At 45.9% G+C, this 13,748-nt stretch overlaps 1 protein-coding gene across 1 annotated transcript in view; it reads left to right on the forward strand.

Moving 5' to 3' along the window:
- The first annotated feature begins 6,146 nt into the window (after window positions 1-6,146).
- The window catches only part of LOC122394155, a 70,578-nt gene continuing 62,976 nt past the window's right edge, over window positions 6,147-13,748 (forward strand). Inside the window, exon 1 of the mRNA XM_043390815.1 lies at window positions 6,147-7,502. Coding sequence (XP_043246750.1) covers window positions 6,147-7,502 — 1,356 coding nt within the window. The remainder of the gene's footprint in view (window positions 7,503-13,748) is intronic.

Consider the following 13,748-nt stretch of genomic DNA (forward strand, 5'->3'; position numbering starts at 1 on the left):
GGTCAAATGAGGTCAACTGAGGTCAAATGACGTTTTTGCCAATAACTTGGCACATAATGACGCTAGAGCTTAAAAAATGGTATCATTGTGTTCCTGGTGATCAGCCGAATCGAATGATATGCGATATGATGCAATTTGGTTAACTTTAACTTAATTTATTAATTTAAGTTTACTTAAAATTTAAGAAAAACTTTAAGTACACTTAAGCAAGCTATAAAGTATATCATTCGACGCGCCTTGACGTGCTGAGTTCACTGGTGCTTTTCTTTTTGCTCTATCTTAATTAGATCAAAAGTTATAAGCGAAAAACTTTTGACCTGTTTTTAGCGAAATTTTTGCATTTATACCCCCCAAAACCCCCCTAAATATTGACCTAGAGCAACCAAATTTGCACAGGGGCGAGAACTCCAGAGGGCCCACCTACCTACCAAATTTGGTGTTTCTAGGTGCCATAGGAGCCAATCGCGAGGGGGGGGTCGCATCGACCCCCCCCCCCCTGCCAGGCCGTGTTATGAAAAATGCCCTGCCAGGGCGAGGGTTAATAACCTCTGGTGTCCTGATCTTTGACCTTACCAAAAAAAGTGACCGAAGTGATTTCGTCATTATTTCTGGCGCTCTTTCCGCGTAACACTACGTGGCCCAGGAGCCGAGTTAGAAGGGGGGAGAGTGTTCAAACGATTGTTGAGATTTCATGACAAAATTTCGAAACGCAAAATATCGAATCGCAAAATATCGAGTCGCATAGTATCGAAATCGCAAAATATCGAAATAGCAAAATATCGACTCGCATACCTAAATCGAAGTTGCAAAATATCGAAATGGCAAAATATCGAAAGACAAAATATCGAACGCCAAATATCGAAAAGACAAAATATGGAAAGCAAAATATCGAAAAGACAAAATATCGGATGCAAAATATCGAAAAGACAAAATATCGAAAACATAATATCGAAAAGGCAAAATATCGAATGCATAATATCGAAAAGACAAAATACAGACAGCAGAATATCGAAAAGACAAAATATCGAAAGCATAATATCTAAAGGACAAAGTATTGAATGCAAAATATCGAACAGACAAAATATCGATAAAGCGAAATACAAAAAAAAAAACGAAGGCATAGGCGGCACCAGGGTGGGATAATTGACGAGGCACTAAAACTTTATTCCATGACAACTGAACCAGTGACAACTAAACCAGTCACAGATGAACCGATGGCAAGTTAACCAGTAAACCGATAAACCAGTGGACAACTAAGCCATAACTTGATTCAACCCTTCCCGTTATTGGCGTTTCATTAGAAGGAAACAGTTGCATTTGTTCTAAAATAATAATCAAACCTGATCAAACCTAATAAAACCTAACCCAACCTAACCTAACCTAACCTAATCTAGCCTAACCCAGCCCAACTTAACCCAGCCCAACAGCAACACAGCCTATGATGTTTTTTTCATTTCAAAGATAGAAGTGTCGGAAATGTCAGTGCATCAGCGATTCTTTTCAATATTCTACTTTCGATATTTTGTCTTTTCGATATTCTCCTTACCGATAATTTGTCTTTTCGATATTTAGCATTCGATATTTCGTCTTTTCGACATTCTGCTTTCGATAATTTGTCTTTTCGATATTCCGCTTTCCATATTTTGTCTTTTCGATATTCTGCATTCTATATTTTGTCTTTTCGATACCTATTTTGTCTTTCGATATTTTGCCTTTTCGATATCTTGCCTTTCGATAATTCGTCTTTCGATATCATGTCTTTTCGATCTTTTGTCTTTCGATATTTTGTCTTTCGATATTTTGCGATTTCGATATTTTGCGATTCGATATTTTGCCATTTCGATATTCTGCTTTTCGATATTTCGCAACTTCGATATTTTTCCATTTCGATATTTTTCCATTTCGATATTTTGCTTTCGATATTTTGTCACTTCGATATTTTACCTTCGATATTTTGCGATTCGATATTTTGAATTTCGATATTTTGTCCGGAACCCTGTTCGAACACCCCCCCCCCAACAGGGTGTGGAAATCCAGGACCCCCAGCGGGGAGCGGGATATGATGTTGCTCCCATGGCATTAGGGTGGGTGTCAAGGTCACCGGAAGGTCAGGTCAGGTCATTGACCTTTGATGACTTTGGTTCAGTTTTTTTTTGAATTTTTCATGTTTCTGGCTTCTGGGCTAGTTTTTGGGCCTGAATTCACATTTAGCATTAATTTGAACATTTACGATTTAGTCTTGGTGCCTTCGTAACACGTTACGAGGCCTTCAGAGGCGGTTAACACCTACTACGAATACCCGGCAAAACCCTTACTAGTGACCTGATCTGACCTGACCCGACTTGGCCTAAATGCATGAAGACATCATCTATGATGGCATAACTATAACATGATATTCGTGATCTGCACCCCGAAAAACCACATAACAGCCATGCTATACGACGTTCTGATAGGTCCTGATTTCCCCGACTTTTGGGTCATTTACCTGACCTGGAAGGTCGACCGATGATCTAGGGCCTTAACCCTATTCCTGGCGGGGGGGGGGCCTCAGGAGCCCCCCCTGAGGTTTTTTGGTTATTTCTCCCAAACGCGTTGAGCTAGGAAGCTAAAATTTTCTGACTTTTCCTAAAAGGCTTCTATGCAACATGTCTGAAAATTTTGAGTTGATCTGACCTCAGGTCAGGTCACCAGAGGCGGTTTGGTGACCCTACCTCAGAAAAGTTTGCAATCACGCCAGAGCTAGAGTTTTTGACCGATCAATTTCTTCTCTTCAGGCTTTAGTTAGGGTACCAGTATGTGCAATTTGTGTATCTCGGAATTTTGATATCGGTGACCTAAGGTCAGGTCAGTTTCGCGACCTCCCCATTATAAGTCAATGGGGGAAAAATCAGCTCCCTGTTTTTACCACTAAAACGGGTCGGAATGGCCCCATATACCATACATGACTTCATATACGATCAACCTTCACTACCTTGAGGTCTGTTTTGCTGTTGGGCAGCTGTGAGGTCATGTGACGTCATCAAAGGTCACCAAAGGTTTTTGGCCAATAACTCCGTACAGGAACAAGATACAGACGCGTGGATGGTCTCATTGTGTTCAGCTCGTCAAGACGCATCGAATGATATACATGATGACCTCGAGGTCACGTGACCTGAGGTCAACCTTTGACCTTGACCTTTCGAGGTCAACATATATATCATTCGATGCGGATTGACGGATTGACGAGAGGATCACGATGATGCCCTTAGTTTGTTCCTATCTTGACTAATTCGAAAGTTATTCGAGAAAAACCGTCTCTCCATATCTAGCGCCACCATTTTTACTTTTTCGACCCCTGTGACGTCATCTTTGACCTGACCTGAAAATGACCTTTTAAAAAATTGTAGATCTTGACCGTGCGAATCCGATGCCGTTTACCGTTTGTCGCTGCGATGTGTAGTTGTTGAGATCTGAGGGGGGGGGGGCCGAATCGGCCCCCACGCCAGTTTCTTGTCCCGGCGGAGCCCGCCAGGAATAGGGTTAACCTTCGCCCCAGTGGGGGGGGGGCATATGTTACCACCCTGTCGCGTTATTCGCGTGTGAATAAAAAACCGCGGCGCGTAGCGCCGCGCCGCTTGGGGTAGCTTTTGGTACATCAACTTTGGACAATGTGTAAAATTTTGACCCCAGGTCATGTCAGGTCAGGTCACCAGGTCAAGTTAACTGACCAAGCCGGCGAGGTCCGGCGAGGTCCGGCGAGGGTTAACCCTCGCCGGACCTATTGGTTTTCTACATACGCGCCGGCCGAGGGGGGGGGGGGCGGGTACGACCCCCCCTCGCCATTTCGCCCCTGGTAGAGCTAGCGCGTCGCGGAAAAAACGAGCGTGTGCGCCGTTACAAGACGCAGAGATTGGTACCCGATTTTAAGGTCCTAGGTCAACCGGTGACCTCTGAGGTCAGGTCAAGTGCCCCAGAGTACGGTTCAGTTTTTGGTGAATAACTTCGCAAAAAACGGCCGCAGAGCCGCGATTTTGGCAACATCGTGTTCGCCTCGCTCAGGCGCGTCGAATGATATACTTTTTGTTCGGGTCAGGTCAACTTGGGGTGTTGACCTCAGGTCAAGGTCAGGTCAGCACCCCCAGGTCACGAAGTTGGTCGAAAGAGGTCATGTCGCATATCATTCGATTCGGCAGGTCTTCCTGAGTCCATTGATGGCTTTCGCGACTCGCTAGCTCAATTTGATCGGGAGTTATTGACGAAAAACTAATATGACCTTGATGACGTCATAAATGACGTCACGCAAGGTCAACATTGCAAAAGTGACGCATCTAACCTTGCAAGGAGTGCATCAAATCACGATTCTGTGTGCTTGAGATAGTTGGAGATCGTTCCCGGCGCCAGAATAGCAGTTTTCATTTTTCCCCATTGACTTATAATGGTGAGGTCACGAAAATGACCTGACCTCATATGACCTTTAGGAAAAATCCGAGATATACAAGTTGTGACACTCATAATGGATAGTAGATCCTGCAAGTTTCATTTTCATGTGACATCTCCTCTGGCAGTGAGGGCGTTGCGAAGTTGCGACATCTGAAGACCGTGCAGAGGTTCACTTATGACGTCATAGGTCAGTGACCTGACCTGACCCAAAAACGCGGTTGGTGTCAAAAGATGCGGCTTGGATCAAAGGTCAGGTATGCCAAGTTTCAGCTCTCTATCGCCAGCGTGTTCGGAGCTATCGCGAAAAAAAACCCTATGGGGGGGGCGGCACCCGCCCCCCCCCCTCGGCCGGCGAGGGTTAAAAAAGTTTGCAATCATGTCCAGCCTGCAGTGTTTGTCAAAAAGGTTTTAAACTTGGTGGATTGCATGCTGTTATGGGAGCCTACAATTTGTATATCTCGGATTTTTTATATCCGTGACCTAAGGTCAGGTCAGTGGCATGACCTTTCCATTACAAGTCAATGGAGAAAAACGAAAATGCCTCTAGATCCGTGTGTACGCATAGGAACAGTCCAAATATTTCAGAATCACAATGATTTAGTCCACGCGTGATGACCAAGGTGTCATTTTTGCTGATAGCCTCTAGAAAGGTCATCCGAGGTCATTTGAGGCTACAAACAGTTTTTTGCCAATAACTCGCGATTGGAAAGAGATAGAACGCTGGGGATGGTCTCATTGTGTTTGTCTTGTTGAGACGCATCGACTGATATGCAACATGACCTTTTCCGGTCAGGTCATGACCTTGACCTGAGGTCAAATTTTAAGTTGACCTTTTAAGGTCAAATTATAGTTCATTCGACGCGTATCGGTGAGGGGAACACGATTCTGGCAATAGAAATGTCGTGGCTTTTTGTAGTCGAAAGTTATTGTCGAAAAACACTTTTCGTAAAAACAGCTATTTTTGGAGTTTTTGCCCCCTGGAGGCTAAACCGTTGACCTGAGGACAATATTGATAATGACCTTTTCAAAAGAAGAGTTCAAAATCTATCGATTGCTTTTCCATGCGTTTTTCAAGTTACCATAGTTCCTGAGATAGCGGCATGTTTTCTGAAAAATATAATGACAATTGGCAAATTTTGACCTTTGATGACCTCTGGTGACCCCAATATTGCTCTAAGGTGAAAATGACCGAAATACTTTCAAACGTACGTATTGAGAGCTATCGACTGCTTTTTACCGCGTCTTTCTAGCCCTCTTAGTTTTTGAGTTAGAGGTGGGTGGTAACATATGCCCCCCTCACTAGGGCGAAGTTGGCCGAGACCGCCACTGGGGCGCGGGTTAAAATTGGGTATCAACGGCTTTCTGACGTGACGGGCAACACGCTCGTTTTTACCGTGAAGTTCTAGCTCGATCAGGGGCCAAAGGCGAGGGAGGTCGTACCCCCCGTGTGCCGTCGAAGGACGCAAAATGACCTGTGCCGGCGAGGGTCGGGTCGAGGTCAGGACTCATGACAGTGGTCTAATCGTGCGCAGGGAGAAGAGACCTGGGATGGAACTTCCACATTAGGGAAACGAATTAGGGTTTTTGGACTACCATGAAACGTCACGGATGTCAGTCGGCCGGTTGACCTTGGCCGGGTCGGACGCGCGAGCGGTGCTCTGCGTGCGCGACCGTCTGGACGAGCGAGTCTGGTCAGCTGATAGCCAGTGTCCGTGTGCGGGCCAGTCATGCCCAAGAGGCGGAAAGTGTGCTCCCCAGCGCAGGGTGAGCAAAGTGATATAGACATCTGTGCTGAACTTAAAGAGTTTATCGCACAAGAAAATGTGAAGTGCGTGAAGGAGATACGGGACTCGAACGACCGACGGCTTATGGCTATAGAGGAGTCCTTGTCGTTCGCGATGGATTCCCTCAAGGCGGTGTCGGATCGACAGAATTCAGCGGACATGGACATCATCCAGCTGCAGAGGGAGACCAAGGAGCTGAGGCGGCGCCTCCAGCAGATGGAGCTGAGTGAGGACCGGCGGCAGCAGGAGGAGCGGCGGACGTCTCTCATCTTCTCTGGACCGGCGATACAGACGCTGACTCGCCGGGAGGACGCCGCAAACCTGATTCGGTCCCGGGTGCAGCAGCACCTGAGGCACTCACTGGACTCTTCTCAGGTGAAAGCCATGATCCGGCTGAAGAATGGTAAGGTTTTAGTTGACTTTACCACGGCTGCGCGCGGGTCTGATAGAGACGTCCTATTTAGGACTAAGACCAAGCTAAGGGGTTCTGGACTGTTCATCTCAGAGTCTCTCACTCCACGCCGTCAGGCACTGTTCGCTGATCTACTGCAACTGAAGAAGGAGGGGATCATTTTCTCCGTCTTCACGAGATCCGGAGACATTCTAGTGTGTCGGTCACGCGACTGTGCACCCATTCGCATCGTTGACCCCGAGGCGGTGCGTCAGTTGGCGGAGACGAGTGCCCCTCTCCGCCCCACCCAGGGTCGCGCTCCGGCCTCGGAGAGAGGTCGGCTGGACCCAGTCACGGAGAGAGAGGAGGAGAGGAGCGCCCTGGAGAGAGGACGCACTCCGTCGGACCTCGGCGGTGTGATGGAGCTGGAGACCCGGCGTTCGGGCGGAGCCGTTGACTCGACTGCTCCCGTCTCCTGTTCGGTGCCTGCCGGCGCCGACGTCGTGGCGGGCCGTGGATCATCTTCATCGTCGCTGCTGGAATGCGCCCGGATGTCACCTGTCGATCTGGTGCGGCTTTCGCCACCTATGGAGGCGGTGCCGTCGGCTGGCGCCGCCTCTGCGGCTGACCGGTCGGTGGACGGGGGCGGCGGGCGCGCCGGAGCTCGGAGCCGCTCGGCGTCTCCTGGGGCTCGGCCCTCGGTCGCGCCCCGCCCTGCCACGGCTGGCGGCCTGGAGTCGCCCTTGCGGGTGACGTCAGAGGTCGCTTCGCCTCCTCTACCCGCTCGGTCAGCTGGGGAGAGCGGCCAGCGAGAGGTAACGGGGAGAGGGTACCAGGTGCTGCCATCTGTCGAGCAGCGCGAGGGCTCTGAGGGATCACTGTCGGCGGGGAGCGGCTCTGGCAGCGGGGTGGGTCATCCTGGGATGTCAGTCGTCGGGGGGAGGGCGGGAGGGGTGGAGAGAGGGGCAGAGGGGGGCTCCCGCAAGGCGGGTGCTGGGGTGCGGGGTACTCGTGTCTGGGGCGATCCCAGCCACAGTGTAAAGGGCTCGGACAGTGTGGGTGAGCGTTCTGGGTATAAGGACATCAGAGAGTACTTCTAGGCGGTTAACTTAGCATGGTTTTCGAGGTGTTTTTTAGTTTGTTCTATTGTACTGTCTGTAACCGCGGCTGTTGTCGCTTTGTTTCGCCAGCAAAGAACAGTTGCAGTCCACAATTAATCTGGATAATATGTGGGCAATGCGTTTTGTGGTGGTACGAACAAGGCCCATTGGGTTTGCTCTGTTATTTCTGTATAATAGTACACATGTCATGTCGTTCGTCTGTCGTTGTATACCGTCTGCCGGTAGGCGTCGGTACGACTCGGGAGTCTGACCTCGGGAGGCGCTTTCCTGACGGCGTTGGCGGCGGGCTCGGCGCTGCGTGCGGCGGCGGCGCCATCCGGGGCGTGCCTGCGAGTTCTGTGGCGGGATCGGCTGCTGCTGGGCTGGCGGCGGAGGTGGTGGCGCTCTGCTCGGTGCGTCACCTCTCCTGCGGCCCGAGCTGGCTGCCGAGGTTCCTGTCGGTGGCCCCGGCGTCTGGGAACGCCTCGACTGCATTCCTTTCAGATTTTCCTATCTTCCTGTCCCTTTCAAGTTCTAGCCCATGCCCTTCCCTTCTGATCACTACCACTTTACCTTATTCACCACAAAATCTCATCCAACTCTTAGTCAAAGGTAAGCAATGGCTGAACTTAAAATAATGACTTATAATTGTAGGGGTCTCGGGACCCAGGAGAAAAGAAGAGACGTTGTCAACTTTCTTAAGAATCTCGATTTTGATATTTATTTGTTACAAGATACGCATCTTACTGAAAGAACTGCGCAATTTTTTGACACTATTTGGCGTGGAAAATGCTATCACTCCTATGGTACGTACAACAGTCGAGGGGTGTCAATTTTGTTCAAACCGAAAGTACAGCATAGTATAATTCATGAAGAACGTTGCCAAGACGGCAATTTTCTCATTCTTGCTTGCCACATATTCTTGAATACATACACAATCGCATCAATATACGGACCAAACGATGATTGTCCAACCTTTTTCGATGAGCTGTACACGAACCTAGAAGAACTTACAACGAATAATATTATACTTGGTGGAGACTTTAACTTTGTCACAGATCGCTTACGCGATTCTAATTACATTAGACACAATAAACCTGGTGCAAGAAATGCTTTTTCGAAAATCATTGAACAATACGATTTAATAGACACATGGAGAGAAATAAATCCGCATGGGGAAGGATACACTTGGACAAGGCAGAATCCTCTAAAATATGGCCGACTAGATCGGATATACATTCAGTATCACTTAATCAATAACCCGCGCACCGACGGGGGGGGCGGATATCCGCCCCCCCTGAGGTTTTTCGCGGATAGCGGGAAAACCGCGGCGCGTAGCGCCGCGAAATTTGGTATGACTATTCTCTCATCAATTTTACACATGGTGTGCAAGTTTGAACCTCCTAACTTTTAAGGTCAGGTCACCAGGTCACTTTGAATGACCCAACCTCAAGTCACTTTTTTGCAACTTTGTCACCGTGCCAGAGCTACAGTAGATGTCGGAGGCCTTTGAAAGTCGCAGGATGTTATTAGGTCATTAGTAGCTACAATTTGTATATCTCGGAATTTTGATGTCGGTGACCTAAGGTCAGGTCAATTTCGCGACCTCCCCATTATAAGTCAATGGGGGAAAAATCAACTCCCTGTTTTTACCACTAAAACGGGTCGGAATGGCTCCATATACCATACATGACTTCACATACGATCAACCTTCACTACCTTGAGGTCTGTTTTGCTGTTGGGCAGCTGTAAGGTCATGTGACGTCATCAAAGGTCACCAAAGGTTTTTTGCCAATAACTCCTTACAGGAACAAGATACAGCCGCGCGGATGGTCTCATTGTGTTCAGCTCGTCAAGACGCATCGAATGATATACATGATGACCTCGAGGTCACGTGACCTGAGGTCAACCTTTGACCTTGACCTTTCGAGGTCAACATATATATCATTCGATGCGGATTGACGAGAGGATCACGATGATGCCCTTAGTTTGTTCCTATCTTGACTACTTCGAGAGTTATTCGAGAAAAACCCTCTCCATATCTAGCGCCGCCATTTTGACTTTTTCGACCCCTGTGACGTCATCTTTGACCTGACCTGAAAATGACCTTAGTAAAAATTGTAGACCTTGTCCGTGCGTATCCGATGCCGTTTACCGCTTGTCGCTATCTTGCTTCGTTCTCGAGATCTCAGGGGGGGCGGTCATCCGCCCCCCCCCCCCGTCGGTACTAAGTTGGCGCAGACCCCCGTCGGTGCGCGGGATAATATAGTATCAGTTACGCACCACCCTGGGTATAGATCTGATCACAGTATTGTATCTCTGGGCATCAGAGAGCCACATATGAAAAAAAGGTCCCGGACTATGGAAATTTAATGCTTCTTTACTTGAAGATAAATCATATAATGAATTGGTGAAGGATACAATAACTAATATTGTGAAACAATATGCAGCGCCAATTTATACCGATGAATACCTATCTAATCCAAAGAACTTTGAAAATATTTGTTTCACTATCAGTTCTGGTCTGTTTTATGAAACCTTGCTGATGATGATCCGAGGTGAAACAGTGAGATTCTCTAAGCAAAAGGCACGAAAAAAGAGAGCGGAAGAAAGCAGTCTGCTAGTTCAAATAATGAATGAATATTTTAATATATGCAGAACACAAGAAAACCTAAAACGGTTAGATGAAGCTAAAAATAAATTAGAAGAAATAAGGGCTCCAAGAATTCAAGGATTAATTACTAGGTCCAGAGTCCAATGGTTTGAGGAAGGGGAGAAGTGTTCAAAATATTTTCTTTCTTTAGAAAAGAGAAATGCCGTGCGAAATTCAATTCAGAGTATGAACGACGGCGAACAGCTTATTACTAATAAAGAAGAAATACTGCAATATGTTTCTAAACAGTTGGAAAAGAAGTACTTAGAGAACAATTCTGAATGTCATAGAAAAGAATATCTTGAAAATAATATTAGGCGAAAACTATCAAATGATCAAAGAAATCGCTTAGAGGCACCTCTGTCGTTTCAGGAATTACAAACAGCGCTAGCAAGTATGAAAAAAGGCAGATCTCCTGGAAGTAATGGATTCACTTCGGACTTCTTCAAACATTTTTGGGAATTTATCGGCATATTCCTATTTCGGGCTTTCAAAGACAGCCTAGAAAATAACAATTCTATTATATCCCACAGGGAGAGTATTGTCACTCTTATACCAAAACAGGGAAAGCCAAAAGATTCGATTAAAGGCTGGAGGCCAATTTCTTTACTAAACGTTGATTTTAAAATTATCTCGGCGGCCATTGCAAACAGATTAAAAACCGTGATGAATGATTTAATAACACCCACCCAAACTGCGTACATAAAAGGACGGTACATTGGCGAGAATACCCGTCTAATGTATGATGTGATAGAACATATAAATAGCAAATCATCTTCCGGTTTAACCAGTAAAACGCCTTTTGGGCGACCAACGGAGCGAGCGAGAGGATGGGCCTTGCACGTGCGAAATTGCGAGGGGGTACCTCCAACTAACTTGTGCACTGCACCCTACTAACCGGTCTTTAGCGATGTGCCAAATTTCAGCGCAATCGGCCTAGCCGTTCTCGAGATCTGGAAGCGGCACACTGCACGTGCGCACGTGCAAGCGGGGTCCAAACTGACTTTTGCACGGCACCCTACTAACTGGTCCCCAACCGTGTACCAAATTTGAGCGCAATCGGCCCAGCCGTTCTCGAGATCTGGGAGCGCCCCCTGCACGTGCGCACGTGCTGTAGCACCCCAACCTTAACACATGCAGATGAATTATCTGATGGAGACCTAACTGTGCCGAGTTTCAATTCAATCGGCCCAACCGTTGTGCCGTTATTGAGGTTGCAATTTTGGGGGTTCTTAAAAATGTCCAACTTTACCACGCGCCACGTGCGGTGGTTGGCAAGAACGCATGGTGGCCATCACACCACAGAACTTTTACGTCCAAGTGACATTCAGTAAAGAAGACCGCTTGTCAATCGGATGTCCCGTTCCTAAGATATTAGCTTTTGAAGAGCGTCCCCACGGCCGGCCGCTCATACTCAGGATTTTCCCTTAATTCAGTATGAGACTCCGCTCGCTTCGCTCGCTCCGTAATAATGGCTGTGGATTTTGAGGCCGCGTTCGACACTGTTTCTTGGGGGTTCTTATCAGAAGCTCTACATTACTATAACTTTGGGCCTTATTATACACACATGATCAACACTTTTTACCTCAATACCAACAACTTTTCGCGAATAATGTTGGATGGTTTTCTGGGCCCTAAAATCAAAATGGAAAGAGGAATCAGACAGGGGGACCCCATATCGGGATATCTATTTAATTTGGTGATGGAGCCGCTAACAAATCAAATACTTCAGGCGAATGATATTAAAGGCATACCGATGACAACTGAATCGGAAGTAAGGTTATCGCAGTATGCGGATGATATGATATTATTTTCATGTGTGGAACCTAATTCAATTAAAGCGGCACTTAATGAATTGGAAATATTTCACAAAGTATCAGGTCTTCGCATAAATATTGATAAGACGAAATGTCTTCAAGTAGGAAAGCAAATTGATAATTCATTTCTCAGTAGCAGCGGGGTGCAAGTAGTGAGAGAACTTAAAGTACTAGGGGTACTATTTAGCAACTCAAACACAAATATCGTAGAAAAAAACCTCACCGAAGTGCTTCCCAAAGTAAAACAAGAAATAGCACAATGGAAACGACGCCACCTCACTCTAATAGGGAAAATAACCGTTGTTAAATCAATGGTGATTTCAAAATTAGTACACATTCAATCAGCGCTACCAAATCCAAGCAAAAACGAAATAAGAGATATAAACAGCATCATTTTTAAATACATATGGAATGATGGCCCAGATAAAATAAAAAGAAAAAGGCTGGTACAGGACTATGGTCTAGGCGGATTGAAAATGATTGATGTTATGTCCTTTATTAAAGGCTTGAAAATTAGTTGGTTGAAAAGGTTATATTGGTGTAGCTCAAATGTAGCGTGGGCGAATCATATCAAAGACGGACTTCCACCAATCTGCGACTTAGTATGCTACGGAGCAGCCAAGCTGAGGGACATCGCTAAAAATAAGATGCAAAACAAATTTTGGAGCGACGTTTTGAATGCTTGGGCAGATTTCTGTTCGGACTTTAGAGCAATGCCGGAACACATATTAACAGATAAGTTATGGTTTTCCGATCACACCAAATTTAAAACGAGCATAGTCAAGGATTGGAATGAAAGTGGATTGCGATTCATTGCTGATTTATACTGTACTAACAATGGAACACTTGTAAACAAAGAAACTCTAAATAATTCTTTCAACATAAAAATGTCGTTTTTGTGTCACGCGTCACTGACCAAAAGCATACCACATCATAACGATAACGCTGCAGCCGCTCGCAGTATCACACACCCCATACTCCCATACAAAATAGCGTTACTGGCAAGGCAACTCAATACATCACGATTAGCCTACAGAGAATTTGTATTTGCGCTACGCGAACCCGAAGGAGATACATTTAAGCAGACACACATAAAATATAAATGGAATAGAGATAAACGATGCATGCATGAAGGTACACTTTATGACATCCGGCAATCTACATGTAATACTTACTTACAGACACTGCATTATCGCATAGTGAACAGAATAATATCGACAAACACTTTTTTAGTTCGCATTGGAAAGTCTGAAAACCCTTTGTGTACTTTTTGTAACGTAGAGAGTGAAACACTACACCATATCTTGTGGAGATGTGAAAAAGTGAAAAAATTTTTTGAAAGAAATAATAAGATATCTTCAGGAAAAATATAATTTGATTTTAAGATTGACAGTAGAAAATTGGATATTCCCAAGATTAGCGGATGAAGACAAGTTTAATATATTGATAATAACAATTGCAAAACTAGTAATATCCAGAGCAAGACATAAAAAACATACTCCAAGTAAACAAGAATTTCACTCTTTGCTTAAAATGGAAGCCGAAAAAGAGTATAAAAGTGCTGTAAAACGGCACTCTGTTCAG

This window comes from Amphibalanus amphitrite, unplaced genomic scaffold, assembly GCF_019059575.1.
Source record: "Amphibalanus amphitrite isolate SeventyFive unplaced genomic scaffold, NRLGWU_Aamphi_draft 000576F_arrow, whole genome shotgun sequence".
NCBI classification, from domain to species: domain Eukaryota; kingdom Metazoa; phylum Arthropoda; class Thecostraca; order Balanomorpha; family Balanidae; genus Amphibalanus; species Amphibalanus amphitrite.